Source organism: Eleginops maclovinus, chromosome 5, assembly GCF_036324505.1.
Source record: "Eleginops maclovinus isolate JMC-PN-2008 ecotype Puerto Natales chromosome 5, JC_Emac_rtc_rv5, whole genome shotgun sequence".
Taxonomy (NCBI): Eukaryota; Metazoa; Chordata; class Actinopteri; order Perciformes; family Eleginopidae; genus Eleginops; species Eleginops maclovinus.
In genome coordinates, this window is record NC_086353.1 from 25,265,826 (window position 1) to 25,284,699 (window position 18,874).

The 18,874-nt window shown below is 39.8% G+C and overlaps 2 protein-coding genes and 1 long non-coding RNA gene across 3 annotated transcripts; 2 read left to right on the top strand and 1 right to left on the bottom strand.

Moving 5' to 3' along the window:
• Window positions 1-760: 760 nt before the first annotated feature.
• On the bottom strand, window positions 761-2,354 carry LOC134864000 (uncharacterized). The gene is made up of 3 exons (XR_010165773.1): window positions 1,817-2,354; window positions 1,230-1,443; window positions 761-1,134 (listed from the first exon to the last, which is right to left on the bottom strand). It is a non-coding gene; the product is annotated as an uncharacterized LOC134864000 (long non-coding RNA).
• ccr7 (chemokine (C-C motif) receptor 7) lies at window positions 2,348-5,119 on the top strand. The gene is made up of 3 exons (XM_063882726.1): window positions 2,348-2,456; window positions 3,349-3,398; window positions 3,622-5,119. The coding sequence occupies exons 1-3, from the start codon at window positions 2,408-2,410 to the stop codon at window positions 4,759-4,761; spliced, it is 1,239 nt and encodes a 412-aa protein (XP_063738796.1). The 5' UTR covers window positions 2,348-2,407; the 3' UTR covers window positions 4,762-5,119.
• A 2,650-nt stretch (window positions 5,120-7,769) lies between these two features.
• LOC134864337 (tensin-4-like) lies at window positions 7,770-18,820 on the top strand. The gene is made up of 13 exons (XM_063883221.1): window positions 7,770-7,942; window positions 9,745-10,027; window positions 11,051-11,372; window positions 12,005-12,342; window positions 12,597-12,692; window positions 12,862-12,975; window positions 14,029-14,121; window positions 14,674-14,751; window positions 14,914-14,976; window positions 16,747-16,921; window positions 17,056-17,124; window positions 17,741-17,770; window positions 17,935-18,820. Exons 2-13 carry the CDS (start codon window positions 9,775-9,777, stop codon window positions 18,065-18,067), a joined length of 1,764 nt encoding a protein of 587 aa, XP_063739291.1. The 5' UTR covers window positions 7,770-7,942; window positions 9,745-9,774; the 3' UTR covers window positions 18,068-18,820.
• Window positions 18,821-18,874: the final 54 nt, after the last annotated feature.

Genomic DNA, 18,874 nt, shown 5'->3' on the forward strand with positions numbered 1-18,874 from the left:
CATTTAAGAAATAAGAAGCACACTTAAAGATGTATTTTGACACACTTGAGTTTTGGCAAATGATTTTACTGAAATATTGTGGTAAGTATTAATTGCTATAATTTAGTATATTTTAAACTTTTCCCCTGAAAACACAAACCTGAAGCAATAGGAAGATGTCATAGTTGTATGATGATTATTGATGTTATTGCTGTTCAAACTGATCTATTGTACATATTTAAATCAACAATACACTGTAGTGCCAATAATTTCAAATTTAAAGTCTATGGTTTTCTCACATGACTAGGGATGGGAATTGATAAGATTTTTACGATTCCGATTCCCTTATCGATTCTGTGAAACGATTCAATTCCTTATCGATTCTCTTATCGATTCCAATTTGGGGGAAAAAGGAGAATAAACAGTTTGATGTAACATTTATCTTTGTTTTAATGAAAAATATTCTATTGTGACAGTTACTTATTAATCTCTAATAACAAGTGTGTGTGTGTGTGTGTGTGTGTGTGTGTGTGTGTGTGTGTGTGTGTGTGTGTGTGTGTGTGTGTGTGTGTGTGTGTGTGTGTGTGTGTGTGTGTGTGCGTGCGTGCACTCAAGTAGTGTGTGTAAAAAAAATTAACAGTTCTTTTGCAGATGAACATATCTGCTTTTCTGTACAAGAAAATGTAACAAATAACAACAAATAACAAATACTGAATCATGTAATTATAAGAACAATGTAATCACAAGCACAGTGTGTGTGTGTGTGTGTGTGTGTGTGTGTGTGTGTGTGTGTGTGTGTGTGTGTGTGTGTGTGTGTGTGTGTGTGTGTGTGTGTGTGTGTGTGTGTGTGTGTGTGTGAGTGTGAGTGTGTGTGCACTCAAGTAGTAGTAGGGAAAATTAACAGTTCTTTTGCAGAAATATGAGCATATCTGCTTTTTCTGGAAGGATACGGGATCTTTCGGGGCTTATGGTGTCTCCAGCCGTGGAGAACACCCTCTCAGATGGGGTGGAGGAAGCTTGCACACAGAGGTAGTTTTCAGTCAGTCCAGATAGCAAGGGCAGCGTATCCTGCTTGTTCCACCACCACAGTGCGGCGCTATCCCTGCAGGGGATGGAGGGAAGGCTTTTGTAGAACTGGATTTCCTGATCCACCTTCTGAGCCAGGGAAAGACGGGGCTGTGAAAATATTCTATTCTATTCTATTCTAATCTGACATTTGATAATCTGACAACAACCTCACATTCACCTACCGAAATTCAGGGGCGTCTACTGTAGAAAATGGGTGCAAACCCTTAACAACAAATTTGGTAACTGCCCGGTGACATTCTTCTACCTTTGCCTGGGACATTTTATTTCTGCCTGCCTCGACGAAAATAGAAGCCAGAGGTAAACGGGAGCAAGTGCTGCTAGCCTCTGAGTCAGCCAGACTACCCGTCTCGTCCCGGTCATCATCTTGTTCTAAATCTAACGAAGAAGGCATTCGTTTGATGAAAAAGCAATACTGTACAATTTCGGGAAATAAACTAATTTCCCACCTCCCTTTGATTTAAATAAATGAGCGTCACCTTTCTCTGGCTCCCTGAATCGGCGGCGCAACTTACTAGCATGTTTCATTAGCTACATAGCAACAGCTAGAATTCTTCCCTAGAACTACGGATGCCTTGCCATCAAGTAAGCTAATTAAACATGCTAGCAAGGAACGGCTTGATTAACCAGAAACATAAACTCCCTTAATTACCCCAAGGAGAGGTAGGAAATGGGTTTATTTCCAGAAATGGCGTGGTACATAATTTACTAGGAATCACATTAAGGATTAGTCAGTGGGATAGCTACTTACCACCAGAGTTGCCTTCGGTGTTAGCCCCCAAGGTCACGGTGGTCGTAGAAGCTTGGCTGCTGTCACTCCGAAGGGCATCAAAAACGCGACACTCGTTAAAGTTTATCCCGTGTTGTGTGCGCAGATGTTTATGCATATTTGAAGTATTCCCTCCCACCGATGTTATCAACAATTTGCAGTGGTTGCAAAACGCCCTGTTGCCATCCTTATGTAATGTGAAATGAAGCCACACTTTGGACCGTTTTAACCTTAGGGGTGCCATTTCAGACTTGTAAAAAGTATCACGAGCGTCACCTGCGTAACCAAGCAACTACGCCACGTCAAGCCGGGCTTACTGAATCATTCGTGTGTACCTTGCTGCGTAAATAACGTTACATAAACCGTGCGGTCTGGAATCTATAAGAGAATCGTTTAACGAGCTGCCAAACGGTTCCATGGAATTGAAACACAAGGAACCGGTTCTCAACAGGAACCGGTTCTCGATTCCCATCCCTACACATGACCCTGAGGAGTAAAGAGAGTCAGTGAGGAAACTGTCTTTCATTTCAACAAAGGGAAAGCACCATCAAACAGAGAGACATTCAGCTCTTCATGTTCAGCGGCTCTTCCTGCAGCGCTCTGCTCTCAGTCAACATGCGGTGTGAGTACCTTATCAAATTTTAACTGGCAGAGTTCAAAAGTTGTTGTATGCTTTGTGCTTAGTGGATGCAAAGGCTATCAACAATTAAAAACAAGGACAAAGTTATTGAAGTAATGTCAAAAGCTAATCTGAATAACACCTCACCTACAGGCTTCATGAACTTTTCTGTTATAAAATGAATAATTGTTAGTTATAGTCTTACAATACGTATGTAACCTGTCCAGTCAACAACATTTATTTACCATGAGTTGAATGATGGAAAGAGGTGTCAATGCTATAATCGTTTAAGCGTGTTTCGTATTTATTTTTAAAGCAGACCGATAGAAAGCCACACAAGGTGGTGTGCTGGTGAATGTGTTTATTAGTAAGAACTGTTCGTACGAAGTCTTTATTCAGACAACACTGTTTTTACAGAAGCCTCAATCTGGCCACCTACTAAAAAGTAACTTCAAATCAAATAAACAGCTACTTGCAAAGACAGTTTAAACAATGTGAATCAATAAAAATCGTGTCTTATTTCCATTAGTTATAGTTAGTGACATTTATGTTGAACTTTATGATTTAAAGTCTTGCTTAAAAATACAGAACTAACTCCTTTTTTTCAATGAGCTTCTACCACATAACTGGTTGCAGAGGGAGCCTCTTAAATCCAGCAATATGCAAGGCAATGTCACCAGTGATCTGACCACAACCAAAACAAAGACATTCCACCAGTAGGCATTTCGTCTTCACTAGTGATAAGGAGTTCTGCTCAGCCTCTTGAGGAGCTTTGTTCAGTCTAAGAAAAATAATAATGTCATCACAACAATTTTTATTTCATATAATGATCATTTATTTTCAATCATACTATAACGTTACCTGGCCTCCTAAAAATGTACTTTTTGTTTTTCAGATCTTCCAAACCTACTGCTAGCTGTGCTGATATGGTTGATGCAGATTAAGGTGAGAACAAAAGTGTTGTACCTCTTATTAAAAAAAAAGTAGACCTACTATAGGTGAGAGCAGCAGGTAACTAACCACAGCCTTCCCCTCACAAGCACCATTTCCTCTAAGAGAGAGGTTGAGAAGATTAAAATGTTAAAATGTTTTATGAAAAGCTGGTACAGTATTTCTTTTATGATATATCCTGCTTTTATCTGATCAGTTCATTTGCCTTCGATTACAGTGGGGCCTGTCTCAACATGAAGAGGACACAACCAACTATCCGGACAACAACAACAACCTGAGCTTTCAACAGCTTACAATCGTCACAAATTCCTCGGAAAACTACTTCACTATGTTCGAGACCGACTTTGAGAACTTCAGTGTGGATTATAGTACAATTCCTGAGCTCTGTGTGAAAGAATCCAACCGCCAGTTCCACCGCTGGTTCATGCCCACCTTCTATTCCATGATCTGCTTCCTGGGGCTGACAGGGAACCTCCTGGTCATCCTCACCTTCTTCTTTTTCAAGCGTCTCAAGACCATGACCGATGTGTTCCTGCTTAACCTGTCCTTTGCGGACCTTCTCTTAACTCTGTCACTCCCTTTTTGGGCAGCCAACTCCATGGCAGAATGGGCTCTGGGCATGCTGCTGTGCAAGGCTATGCACACCATTTACAAGGTCAGCTTCTATAGCAGCATGTTCATTCTCTCTTTCATTAGCGTGGAGCGCTACTTCGTCATCGCCAAGGCCGTCTCCGCTCACCGCTACCGCTCCCAGGCTGTGTTACTCAGCAAGCTGTCATCAGCTGCCATCTGGGTGATGGCACTGATCTTCTCAATACCAGAAATGAGGTACACCACCATCGTTAACAAAAGCTGCACCCTTTACTCCAGCAGGTCTGACAAGCTACGCGTTAGCATCCAGTCGACCCAGATAGTTTTGGCCTTTGCTCTCCCGCTCGTGATAATGTGCATCTGTTACAGCAGCATTATCCAGACCCTTTCGAAGTCTCGGAGCTTTGAACGCAATAGGGCCATCAAGGTAATTCTCGCCGTGGTGGCCGTCTTCCTGGTCTGCCAAGTTCCTTATAACGTGGTTTTATTTTTGAGCACAGTGGTCGCAGCACAAGGAGGGCCCTTGGGCTGCGACTTTGATAACAATCTCCTCTTTGCAACCGATGTGACCCAATGCGTGGCCTTCCTGAGGTGCTGCCTGAACCCCTTCGTCTACGCCTTTGTTGGTGTGAAGTTTCGTAATGACGTCCTGAAGCTAATGAAGGAGTTGGGTTGCATGAGCCAGGCGAGGTTCTTCAGGTATACAAACGGCAGGAGGAGCTCAGGAGCCATGGACACTGAGACCACCACTACGTTCTCTCCTTGAAGCTCTTTCAGTATGGACATCTGCCTCTTCACACCTGCTCAGGCTCGCAGTGGACAGCTGAACATTTTAATAAAAATAAAAAATAAAAAAACATCCAGTAGTGGACATGTCAATAGCATAGAATAGCATTATCAGAGAATTACAGGTTTGTTGATGTTTTTTATTTTGTGTATTTGTTGTGTTTATTTTGTAAAGGCTTTGGTTGTTTGTTAAATGGGCTGCAGTGCACAGTATTTCATGAAATCCTTTGTGTGAATGTAAAAACATGTTTTTGTTATCTTTTTACTTATCTCTGTTCTGTATTGTGTTGTTGATCTTAATATGTGTAATGAAACACAATAAAGTTTTCAGGAATCACCCCCGTTGGAAAACGGTTCATTAGTGCATGACCTTATCCTCCTAACAATAATCTTACCTCCGCTTGAGACAGTAATGTGAAGATGTCGAGTTGAGTTTTAGTTAAATGGCCATTTGATATCATCTCATATCAAGTTTATGAAATATAAACAAAATTCTATTGTGGGAGACTTTGGGATATACCTGCAAATATAGTATTGTTGTACGAATAATATATAAATATTTGTATACAGCACCGGACAAAAAACTAAGAGACCACTGCAGCATTATCAGTTTCTCCGGTTTTATTATTTATAGGTTTGTCTGAGTGAAATGATATATTTTTTTTATTGTATTTTATAAAACTACTGACAATATTTCTCTGTGTTTGAATTCAACAGACACTTGTAGAGATTGAAATGTAATAGTACTATCTTGTTATTTTCTGGAGCTGTATATACAGTGGGGCAAAAAAAGTATTTAGTCAGCCACCAATTGTGCAAGTTCTCCCATTTAAAAAGATGAGAGAGGCCTGACATTTTTATCATAGGTATACCTCAACTATGAGAGACACAATAAGAAAGAAAATCCAGAAAATCACATTGTAGGATTTTTAATGAATTCATTGGTAAATTCCTCTGTAAAATAAGTATTTGGTCACCTACAAACAAGCAAGATTTCTGGCTCTCACAGACCTGTAACTTCTTCTTTAAGAGGCTCCTCTGTCCTCCACTCGTTACCTGTATTAATGGCACCTTTTTGAACTCGTTATCAGAATAAAAGACACCTGTCCACAACCTCAAACAGTCATACTCCAACTCCACGATGGCCAAGACCAAAGAGCTGTCAAAGGAGACCAGAGACTAAATTGTAGACCTGCACCAGGCTGGGAAAACTGAATCTGCAATAGGTAAGCAGCTTGGTGTGAAGAAATCAACTGTGGGAGCAATTATTAGAAAATGGAAGACATACAAGACCACTGCTAATCTCCCTCGATCTGGGGCTCCACGCAAGATCTCACCCCGTGGGGTCAAAATGATCACAAGAACGGTGAGCAAAAATCCCAGAACCACACGGGGGGACCTAGTGAATGACCTGCAGAGAGCTGGGACCAAAGTAACAGAGGCTACCATCAGTAACACACTACGCCGCCAGGGACTTAAATCCTGCAGTTCCAGACGAGTCCCCCTGCTTAAGCCAGTACATGTCCAGGCCCGTCTGAAGTTTGCTAGAGGGCATTTGGATGATCCAGAAGAGGATTGGGAGAATGTCATATGGTCAGAAGAAACCAAAATAGAACTTTTTGGTAAAAACTCAACTCGTCGTGTTTGGAGGAGAAAGAATGCAGAGTTGCATCCAAAGAACACCATACCTACTGTGAAGCATGGGGGTGGAAACATCATGCTTTGGGGCTGTTCTTCTGCAAAGGGACCAGGACGACTGATCCGTGTAAAGGAAAGAATGAATGGGGCCATGTATCGTGAGATTTTGAGTGAAAACCTGCTTCCATCAGCAAGGGCACTGAAGATGAAGCGTGGCTGGGTCTTTCAGCATGACAATGATCCCAAACACACAACCAGGGCAACGAAGGAGTGGCTTCGTAAGAAGCATTTCAAGGTCCTGGAGTGGCCTAGCCAGTCTCCAGATCTCAACCCCATAGAAAATCTTTGGAGGGAGTTGAAAGTCCGTGTTGCCCAGCGACAGCCCCAAAACATCACTGCTTTAGAGGAGATCTGCATGGAGGAATGGGCCAAAATACCAGCAACAGTGTGTGAAAACCTTGTGAAGACTTACAGAAAACGTTTGACCTCTGTCATTGCCAACAAAGGGTATATAACAAAGTATTGAGATGAACTTTTGTTATTGACCAAATACTTATTTTCCACAATCATTTGAAAATAAATTCTTTAAAAATCCTACAATGTGATTTCTGGATTTTATTTTCTCATTCTGTCTCTCATAGTTGAGGTATACCTATGATAAAAATTACAGGCCTCTCTCATCTTTTTAAATGGGAGAACTTGCACAATTGGTGGCTGACTAAATACTTTTTTGCCCCACTGTATATATGATTTTGGGATGAACCTACTGATTTACACCAATAAGGGTTGCGATGTGGCGGTGTTGGAATAAAGGGATGTATATTATTTAAAGAGAAAAAGAGCAATTTAAAAAAGAAACACATTTATGTTTGCTCCAACATTTTAAAAATGCAGCTTTCTCCTAATCCTCAATAATTTGATTAAGACAACTTTTCTGCACATGCTCAGTGATTCTACACATCAGATGTCATAATGTATCCGAGATACATTGACTTTAATTCTAACGGAGGATGAAACACACACATCTGACAGCCATGTTTTATTAAAACTCTTATCCAAGTCATCACTTCCTGTAAAACACCCAGGAGCTCCAAATTAATCTGCTGCCTGTTTGCACATGTCCTTTCGAAAACGCCCCAGCTTCTGTATATGCACCCGCCAGGTGAATATTTAGTCATGGCAAAGATTAAACTGTTGAGTATGAGTGTATGCAAGCACAACATTAAAATGATTTGGAATACTATCAAATGTACCGCCTCTTTTGATAAACTTTACAACAGAACAGTGAAGGCCTATCCCTGTGTATAAAAAACACCCCTCCAGTCATAAACTCTACACTGCTTAAATCATGACATCAAGAGTTGCAGGATTAGTGATCCTCACTGCTGATTGGTTTACAGGAAAAAGGGTTGGGATTTCATACATAAAAAGCATGCAACACATGAAATGTCAAAGTCAAACAGTGGACAGTGTGAGAGTAATCCAACTATACCACCACTGAGTCTTGAAGAGAGAAACATAAGGTAAGACGCCTTTCCTTTACCTTAACTTAGGATATGAACCGCATACAAAGTAGATAGGACTGATCATTAACCAGCAGCTTGAAACAAATATATAAATAGTTGTATGTGTATTAGATTGCTCCCTGTCCATTATTATTATTATGATTATTGATATGCTATTTGATTTGTATTAGTTTTTGATTATTGCAAAAGGTGTAAGCAGGGACCTTAAATAGCTACTGAAAATGTACTTTGCACAAAGTATTTTTTGCACTAAAGAACTACTTACACTACCGTCAAACTGTGTTGATTGTGTCTAACATATGTATTTAGGTTTTTTTTTGTGTACCCCTTTTTACCTTTTTTTCTAGGCTCTTATCTTTTTATATTATATGTTCTTTTATATTTGCACTGTGGGACTGCCAGAAACGGTATTTCAATTTTCTTTATGTATAGCACATGTGGAAACTTTGACAATAAAGTGGACTTTGACTTTGACTATGCTGAAGCATATTAGGATTCTCCACATGTATGCAGACATTTCCTAAGATAAATAAACGGCAGGATAACTCAAGGTTGGTACAGATCTATATGCCAGTTATATTTGATGGCACATTATGTTATTAATCAAGGTGAGGCTCTGCTAGTGGGTGCTCCCCAAACGTTTGGAATTATCAGTTTTTTCCAAAAGCAGATTTTTGGTTTGTGGACTACTGGGTCTGTTGTAGGAAAACATTAGAGTAGTCATGGTAACTAGTAGTCACCTGGTTGACTCATTGAGAACCACTCCTCGTCTGAAACACGGAGAGGGAGATCTGCCCCCACATGATTCATGCTGATATCAGCATTGCAGTAAGCCATTATCTTAGCCTGTGTCATTATTAATAGAGGGGTTTAGAAAGGGGGAAATGGGTGGACGTGTTGGGAAATATAATTTTGTAGCACATTCATGAACTTACATTAGCTTACCTTATATAAGATTTATATGATTTTACAATTTCAATGCAATAAACTGAAAGGATTACCTCTATTGAAGAACATTTCCTGCCACAGCAGAAGTTGGCAAATGTTGCTTTAATCCCCTGAGGCAGTGTTTCAAGTGTTAGTGTATAGTGCAACTGTGGACCAAATTCACAAATAAACCTTTCTAAAGTGGGGCAGAATGAGGAACTTAGCACGCAGTCAGTGTATTGAACTCAATAATACACCACCACTTTGGAAAAGCAGAAAGATTTTTTTCTGTCTGGTGGCTTGAAAAAAATCATATATATATACACAATATAAAGGCTTCAGTTCCCATGCAGGATTGGTTGCTTTAGAGCAAGATACAAATACATATATATATATATATATATATATATATATTCTAAATGTAATCTACACTATAATATAGATTTGGGGTGGGCCTTTTTTGTTTAATTTTTTTTCTTTTTAAGATTGTTATTCAGGGCTTTTTGCTGTTTATGGATAGAGGAAAGGGGGACAGATATTGCATGACATGCAGCAAAGGATTGCTGGTGGGTTTGGAACCCTGCCTGCCTTGCAAAGGACTCAGGCCTGAGGTCTTAGTGAATGGGCAACTGTAGTAGCCAGGGTGTCACGATACTGAAAATGTTTGTTTGACGAAACTGGGGTCTTAGGGATCACCAGAGGGATCGTCTGATACTGTAGGTGATATACGGACAATGGATAAGTGGATTTAAATACTAGGAAGAGGGAAAGAAGCTTGTAATTGGTCTGTTTTTCAGAGAGAACAAAAGCAGGGCAATACCTGCAGTGACTACAGGTGAACTGATCCGTCTCCATTGTGTCTCTGTCTCTAGGAGTCCCACACGACAGAGAGCTCTCCTAACATGATGCCTACAGCTAAAGGCATGTCCCAAATGATACCCAATCATGTTTTGAGAGTGGGTCAAACTATCCGCCTGGACTCCGGCCAGGAGAGGGCCAATCAACATCCCATTGTCACGCAGCCCAGCAGTAACCATGACGACACTGATCTTGATATTTCCCTGGATAATCTCAACCAGCTCATCATGGAACTGGATCCGACATTTGATCCCATCGACATCAACAAAAGCAGCCAGTGCTTCAGCCCTCCCACAGGTACAGTGAACTTTAAGGCTTCTTTCCAACTCTACTATAACTCATACACATCAACAAATTGAAACAAATTACAGCCTCCAACCTACAGAGGTGACACAGAGTAAAACCACAGTCACTATGATGAAACAAATAGTACACATAGCCTTGGGCTTTAGAAATGCACCATCCCTTTTGAGAAAGTGTTATTGTTTTAATAATGGTATAATTACACCACCTTAGGTTTTTTCAGATTACTGCCCAGACTAGCACCACACCCTGAATATGTAGGACTGAAGTCACAGGAGTAGACGCACACCAGGGTGGTGCTTCTCTCAGCCCTGCTCTGATCAGAAAGTGTGCACAAGAGTCAACAAAGCATCTAAATGGATTTCCTGTTGCATATCTTTTTTGAGAGATGTTTGTTCAGGTGTTTATGAGACAGACTACAATGTGTAGAACAAGTTTAAAAGAAATCAAATAACAGTGATGAGAATCACACCATGAAAGGTAAATTGGTTACATCAGTTCATGTTCATGCTCTGTTTCAATGAGTATTTCTTTCCTATTGTCGCAAAATACAAAGTTTCCCCTCAGAACTACATGCACCGCAGCACCTGCCTATAGTCTCTGACACATTTGGCTCTTTTCTGTTCCAAGATTAGTCATTATTATGTAACTCATCACGCGATGACCACAGGCTAGTGTTTTTTTCTGGGAATAAACTCAGTCAGTGCCCAGCAATACAGTAGAGAAAAACAGAGCCTCAACTTCACGAGAACAAGTTGAGACCGCTTCGAGTCGTTTGGGATCGTCACAGCAGAAAACCACAATTCAAAGAATTTAGTTTGGAAGGAACAGCCTGAGCTGTGCAAGCAAGTACCTGCATATGAATGTCTTTCTGAGGAGAGTGTGTTTACATACAGAGGCCCATCCCTTTCTGCTAACAGACAATCAAAGCATGAAATAAGAGAAATGGTGGAAGAAGCATGTTTTTTTCCCCTTATAGTTCAGTGTTTTTTCACCTTCCTCTCCATTCATTCTCAGACGACTCAGATGAAGAGGACTCTCATTGCGTGTTGGTCCCCAGAGGATGTCCTCCCTGCTCCCTGCCTACTGTGGTCCAATCTGTGTCCCCCAGTATAGCCATCCCTACAACCAGCAGTGTGTGCTGCAGCCCCCACGGCACACTGGTGTTCTCCAGCTCTCCTACAGCCTCCCTGCCCCCGCTGCCATTTGGGAGTGCACCCCGACAAAATCACTCTTCAAGACAAGACACAAATCTGCACTTGTCACTCTCAAACAGAAACAGTGCTGTCTCCCTCCTCTCCATGTCAACATGCTCGGACACTAGCTACATCCTCGGCAGGTAAAACTCTCAATAAAAGTAAAAAACAAGTCTACAATATCCATCCGTGGAATTACTTACTGTATGTGTGGGTAAAATAGTTTCTAAAAATGCTGCAAAACCTTAACTCTGTCTATGAGGCTGACCAGGGCCGGGTGACTGACACGTGTTTTGCAATCAAAGTAAAGTTTTAGGGCAGCAATAGCAGTCTCAAACTGGAAAATGTAACCGCAATACCAGAACGTAGTTGGTGCAATCTTCTCATTTCATTCTAATGTTATAGACAAGACACTACAGGCAAAAACATCGCTCAATTTGGAAAGTTACATTTATTTAGGTCACATTATTTTCTTTTTTAGACGAGTGGAAAGAAAGCATTAAAAATACACAAATAAGTGACTATCTTATTAGTTCTTGTCTACATCTGTAGATTGTTCCTAATTTCACCAAAGGATCACATTAGATAATGCCTCGTTCCGATTAATCCAATCTTGTACGTAAGTAAAAGTTAGTGTAGACGTAATGCAGTAAAAGTACATAGTAGCAAAACATTGAAATACTAAAGTAAAGTACAAGTCTCACAAAAATGAACTTTAGTACAGTACTTGAGTGAATGTACTTAGTTACTTTACTATATCTTCTTCTCTGCCTAGCAACCTGTCCCTGGCCAGTGAAGATGCTGACTCCCCTCCAGAGTCCATCTATACTCGCACGTCCAGCTCCTTCAGTGAAGGGTCCAAAACGAGGACCCCAGATGACAGGCACAGCCCAGAAAAGCCCCTGCTGCTAAGGCGAGGACATCTACAGGAGCTTCACGGCAAAGGAGCACACAGTAGTCCTGCTTCACTCTCTGGGTCCTGGAGCGATATTCCTCTGCTGCTGGTCAATGGTGAACCTCAGTCGGATACGTTCCAACAAAAGTCTCCTGGACCAGAGATTGACTTAATACAGTCCAACCCTGCGTCCAACTCAAAGCCATTGTCTCCACACAGTGAGTCCCACCTCTTAGATTAGACTTTTTTGTCCTGCAGCTACATACTTTCTAAGTAACAGTATTATCTATACTTGAAATGTGTAATTATTAGATTTTAAATGTTTAATATCTGTGCTTACTTTAGTAAATACTGTTTTTATTTTGTCTTTATCAGCACTATATCTTTCCTGTTACTATGTAAATGTCCCCTCTGTGGGACTAATAAAGGAATTCTGATTATGATTCTGAAACCTCTGTTAAATATTTTTAAGGTTTCCAAGCCCGTTTTAATGGCAGCCAGCCCTCAATGAAGTTTGTCATGGACACTTCAAAGTTTTGGTTCCGTCCACATATCAGCAGAGCAGAGGGTAAGCATTTCAACATAAAAAATAAATAAATACATATATACATTTACCCATACTTTGACATTTGTTGGCCTAGAGGGTTTTAGTGTTGTTTTCTTAGGGCTGAGGATTTACGGGTGAACACAGGTGCAACTGTCTCTAAGCTTTTCATGTGATGTATAATTCGTTGTAGCTGAAGAACTGTTGAAGGACAAGGAAGCAGGAGCCTTTGTGGTGAGAGACAGCACCTCCTTCAGAGGCAGCTTCGGTCTGGCTATGAAGGTGGACCAAACAGACGTCAACTCAGGTAAACTTAAACAAGTCAGTGAAGCAGCCGCACCATATGACTCCTTTTAATGTGCTTTTATAAGTCGTAGCAGTGATTTGTTCGATACAGGAAAGAGAGGGTCATGAAAGTCACAAAACCAGACAAACAACCTGAACACAGTGCAGCACGGTGCCGCTGTCGTCATTTGTCTATCCCAGAGAGCTGAGAGGCACAGAATCACTTACCCGACTCTGCTGATGTGAACGGGCATGTCTGATGACATCAAGCCATCTGCGGCGAGGCAGGAGACAGCGCTGTTATTTTTTCCACCCACAGTATACGCTGTGTAAACACAAAAGTAAACCAGCTGTTTATGGAAGTGTAAACAATCACAGCGGAAAAAATGGACCTCACTCACGAAACAATTTTGAGGCTTACTTCATTTGCAGATTTGTAAACTGTTTAGGAATGCAGGATATGATATTCATGCAAGCGTCGTGTCGACAAGACAGATCGTTTCAGCGTGCAGTGATGAGGATGCCTTCTACAATATTCCTCTGCTTAATTATCCCCGGTCGAGTACATTTCTCTAAATATTTCTACTTTCTGACATCAATGTTAGTGTGAGGGTAGAAAAGGGTTTTACTGCCATGGCAATGACAGAATAACAGTATTGAGTGATAATGTTGAAGGTTTGTTGTTTTTACTTTGTTAATGGATATTTCATCCTATAAACAAGATATTTTCGCATTTTTACAATGTACAAACTCATTATCTTATAATGAAATACACATATCACAAAAATATATTTTTAGTGTGCTGTTGTTGAGGACATATTTTATTTTGCAACTCAATGACCCGTGTACTTTTTGAAATCTTTTTGAAATGTGTCGAGCCGTACATTATGATTAGTTGTTTATAAAAATGGTGATGGTTGATGTCTCCTTGACATCTACATGGGCTGGGCATCACATAGCAGGACACTAATGTCATGAGCCATATGGACAAATTGTAAGTGCCATTCCTTTTCTGTCATACCACACATTCTACATCAACTCCATTGTTTTGTTTTTTTCACTTTTATCAAAGCAGGAGAGGGCAGTGAAAATCTTTTCAGACAATTCCTCATTGAATCATCAGCTAAGGGCGTACGCATCAAAGGCTCTTCTCAGGAACCCTACTTTGGTAAGTACATGTTAACAGCAAGACCAGTGTTGCACATGTAGAAATCAATGTCATTGACAACTCACCGGCCTACACAATACATTTACACATCCTGGATTGACTGTCTGGTGATGTGTGCCACACCAGCACTGAGTCAGCCATGTCTGGCCTCTTAAGATGTGAGTGCACAGTTCCTTATTTGATTGAATGAGTTCACAGGGAGTGGTTTCACACCCACAGAGCCATTATCGGGATTTATTGTGGCCTGCTTTCTTTGTCATCCGCTTCCACAGAATTCTATCTTAAATACATACAGCTGTCGTGGCTCTGTAAAATTCCAACACAGGAACAAAACCAACAATAAATCAAAAGTGTATTGAACCAGATACAGGCTATTATCCTCCCATCATTTCAATTTCATCTAAAAGTGTTTTATATCAAGTCAAAAATGTCCACACTCAGTGGACTAGATGGCATGTTAAAACCTGGGTTAGTCCTAATGAGGTATACAGAAAGAGACCAAGAATTGAATTGACTACCTAACCAATGATTTGATTTGTGTTATCTCTGCAGGTAGTCTCTCTGCTCTGGTCTACCAGCACACTATTTCTGCTTACGCTCTACCCTGCAAATTAGTGCTCAACTCCCAAGGTATGCTATTACATACTTATTTACCGTGTGTGTGTGTGTGTGTGCACAAGTACCTCAAAAATTTTACTTACAAGTTTTTACATTTTTGTACTTACAAGTAAGTACATTTACTTGAGTAAATGTACTTAGTTATTTTAAATCACTGCTTATGTCTCTACACAGATCCAGGTGCAGCAGATGAGAGGGCTAAAGACAAACAAGCGTCAGAGGACAAAAGTAGAACAGGTGGGTCAAATAAACAGTAGAAAGGGAGTAGAAAGTAAACAAGAATATAAACCGAATTTGTTTATGAACATGTAACTTAACTATTACTTATTTCCACGTTATGAGCAAGTTATTAGTAGCCTTACATACCAAGTGCCAGTTAGGTTAGCAAAAAACAAGGAGCATACAACATAAAAAGTAAACGCAACAAGTAGGACAATTGGGGACAAAAAGGAACACGAAAATTAACAAGTGGCCTTTAAATACATTAAATAAACCAGTGTGTTTACCTTTTCTTCCCCTGTAGTCACAGTTTGGCAGTCATGTAGAAAATGCTAACAGTAGCTTGTCCGTTACAGCTTGCTAATTTAGGTTAAATTAGCTAACAGCTAACTTTAAGGTAACGTTTCTTGTTTAGGAAACATCTAAAACGTTTCAGAAACACCTCAATGAATAATAGCTACATGCTAGTGTGGCGTGGTTAAATTATAATGAAGTGGGATGGAGGACTGACAACGCCAGCTGGGGACTTGCAGCCCAGGGTATAAACAAAACGAGTAGGACAGGTTCAGGACTGAGGGGCCGAGACGTGTTTCAGAATTAAGTCACTTTTATTGTAAATCAAAAGAAAAAGGAAACTCAGGAAAACGGTGCTGGAAGAAAAAATAGTGGAATATAAAACAACAAGAATGATCTTTATTATAGAATGGGATTAAAATCGTTATCTAAAATGTTACATTTAAAAGTCTATATACAAAAAAACAAAACAAAAAAGAAACTAAAGTAAAGGTGGGCTGAGGCCAGTTAATGGGGTGCCAGGCTACTTCTCGTGACACTAGGGTGCAACCAAGTACTCACCAGATGCAGCCACAGCAAACCACACACAGCAAACAGGTCACTCACTATTGCTCCCTGGTGATCTTCACTACATCAAATAGTGAGGGTGCCTAGCCCCCCCAATGACCAGCACTCAGCTTTACTAAAGGAAAATAAATAACTGAAAACAAACAAAGGGGAATCCCAGTTGGTTAAACAAAAACTAACTCAAATTAAACTGGAGTAACCACAAATGGCATACACAAACAACAGCAGGTGAACCACAGAAACAAAGAGTTACCGGACAAACTGCACCACCAAACATGAAGGCAGAGCCAAAGGGAAGAACAATTGCAGCAGGTGCAATTTATACTCTGCACTAATTAAGGGAGTGGTTGGGGGGAGGAGTCAGGCCCTGAGCTGCATTCCCAAGCACCCCACTACATTCGTATTAAAAGTTAGTTGTTGCACGTTGTCTTGCAGCTAACAAAATGAGAAAACAGACTCAGCACAAGCTTTACGGCGTAGCTTTTAGCCTTGATTAGTATGCTGGTAACAGGTGTGCTCGTACTTTATTTACTTTATTAATATGCTATGACTATATTCTTGTTAGGCTGTGTGTGGCGGGGCTTAAATATGATATAATATTGAAAGAATACATATGTATTATTGCTATATTCTTTCAACTGGTCCCCAAATATGTACAAATAAATAGAGAATAGACCTGCACATTAAAATTACAATTAGGAAAGACTGCTTTGTTACTCTGTTTCCTGTAAGTACATTTGGGTCAAATCTTATTTGAAAGTATCTATCTATCTCTGTTCTGCCCATGAGAATGAAAAAAGACCAATGACCCAGAACAATCCTGCAGGGAGTTTCACTTAATTAAATGTACCACCCTACATGTTTAAATACATATGTATTCAACCTGTATTTCTAATCCAACTGTCACAATGTTTTTGTTTTCAACAGTTGCATGCAATTTTGTCTACCTGAATGCTGTCCCTACTGAAACGCTGACGGGACCCTGTGCAGTGCATAAGGCGGTGTCTTCGACCCTTGAGAAGGCCTCAGGTTCCTTCATACCAACCATAGTGAACCTGAAGGCGTCTTTGAAGGGTGTTACACTGACAGATGTCAACAGGAAGTAAGACTAATACATCCTGTCTTCATGCTGCTGAGATTTTACTTGCAGTACAGAATAAAACCACAGTGTTGTTTTTGTGTGAAACATTTTGCTGCAAATGATCATTGCTAACAGTAAATAATCTCTTTTTTAAGGCTCTTCTTCAGGCGGCATTACCCTGCTCACCTCCTGAGCTACAGTGGGGAAGATCCAGACAATCGACTGTGAGTATACAAAATAAGTTCTGAAATCAAAGTGATTGTTAATGGTTGCATGCCGGAGGTTGTCTGTCCATTCTTACACTCTCTTTTCATGAATATCTCATATATTGTTTTTGTTTTTTTATCTTGGCACACACTTTAGCTTGGCCTCTAGGATTATTACACTCGATTTTGATTGTCTAAGGTTAAGGTCACACAAAACGTTTTATTGGCCATAAAAACAGAATATATATTGCTAATTATGACAATTTTAAGCAAATGTGTAATTTGATGAAATGATGACATTTTGGACAGACATGAATGTAAACCACATCTTGAGTTGTTCGGCATAGGCTTACAACCACAAAGCTGTAATTATAGTATTAAGATTAATATGCAGAAACTGGCATTCAATGTGATCATATCAACTGAGCTCTTCCTGCTTTAACGCCAAAGTTATAAGCAGTAAAACTATACCAAATTTTACCTTTGAAATATCTGAGTATATTAAGATTAACTTTGACTTTTTCACTCTGTTATTTAACATATACATACATAGGTCCGAGTTACACATGCACAAACAGGACCCTTTATTACAGCAGACACAATCTTTAAATGTTAAACCTTGTCTTTTTTACAGGTGGGTGAAAGGATCCAGTTTTGGTGCAAGGTAATTTTTAACTTTAATTGTGATGTTTTTTTATTTTACTATGAATTATACATGGTTTCTCATGCAACAATTCATATATTAAAGCCATCCAGGTTACTGGCTCACCTGCGTTGTTCTTGATCTTAAATGTTTTACTTAATAAATCCAACTTTGTGTCCCAACAGAACGTTTGGCTTTGTGGCGAAAGGTATTGAGGCTGGCATGGAGAATATGTGCCACGTGTTTGCAGAATATGACCCCCTGCAGCCTTGCAACAGTGTCATTGAAGTTATTCGGGCTGCAATTGCCAAGCAATAGACTCACATGACACATAGGCAACATGACACATGGGATCTTAAAGCATTACCTACACTTAAACTGTACTTTATAAGTAACTGTCCAATATGGTGGCCATTGTCTCTGTATCTACTAGATTACAAAACAAATTCTGAAAAGCATGGTCCCATATTAAAGTCAAAAGAGTGGTGTATATGAAGATATGCAAGGCTGAATGGCCTTCAAGCAACAAACCATTCAAGGAATCAGCAACATATGATTGTAAATTGCACGCTGCTAATGTTAAAATAATCCAGTTTGTAAATGTTACAACAACTTGTACAATACTTTTGTAAATAATTTCAAATTTAAATGTGTTTTTTCAAAAAGATAAAAACATAGAAATTAGGTCACGGTTTAGCAGTTGATTTTATTTTTTAATTTACAATTAATTCCATGATAACTTGGGTATCTGCACTATTAAATGTAGTAATGAGTGATTTTGAAAATAGTCTAGACCAGAGGCTTAACATATCATCATGTCCTTTCATTTCAAAACAGAAACGTCAGTTTAAAGTTGACGATGTATTTATCAAACTGCACTGTAAACTATTTGTTCTCCGTATATTCATGTATTTTTTGCAAACTGTTATGATAAGAACACACATGTTGAACTGTTGCACATGTGCATGTGTGTGCTTACAGATGTAGATGTGTCAGTGAGAGGCAGCGTGTGTCAAAGCCTCATCTTTTCCTTTACCCCCTCATTAAAGCCTCTCGCTGAACACAAAGGAAGACATTGTGGTTAATAACTGTGGCTTCTAGTATTTTACACAAAGATGATGACAT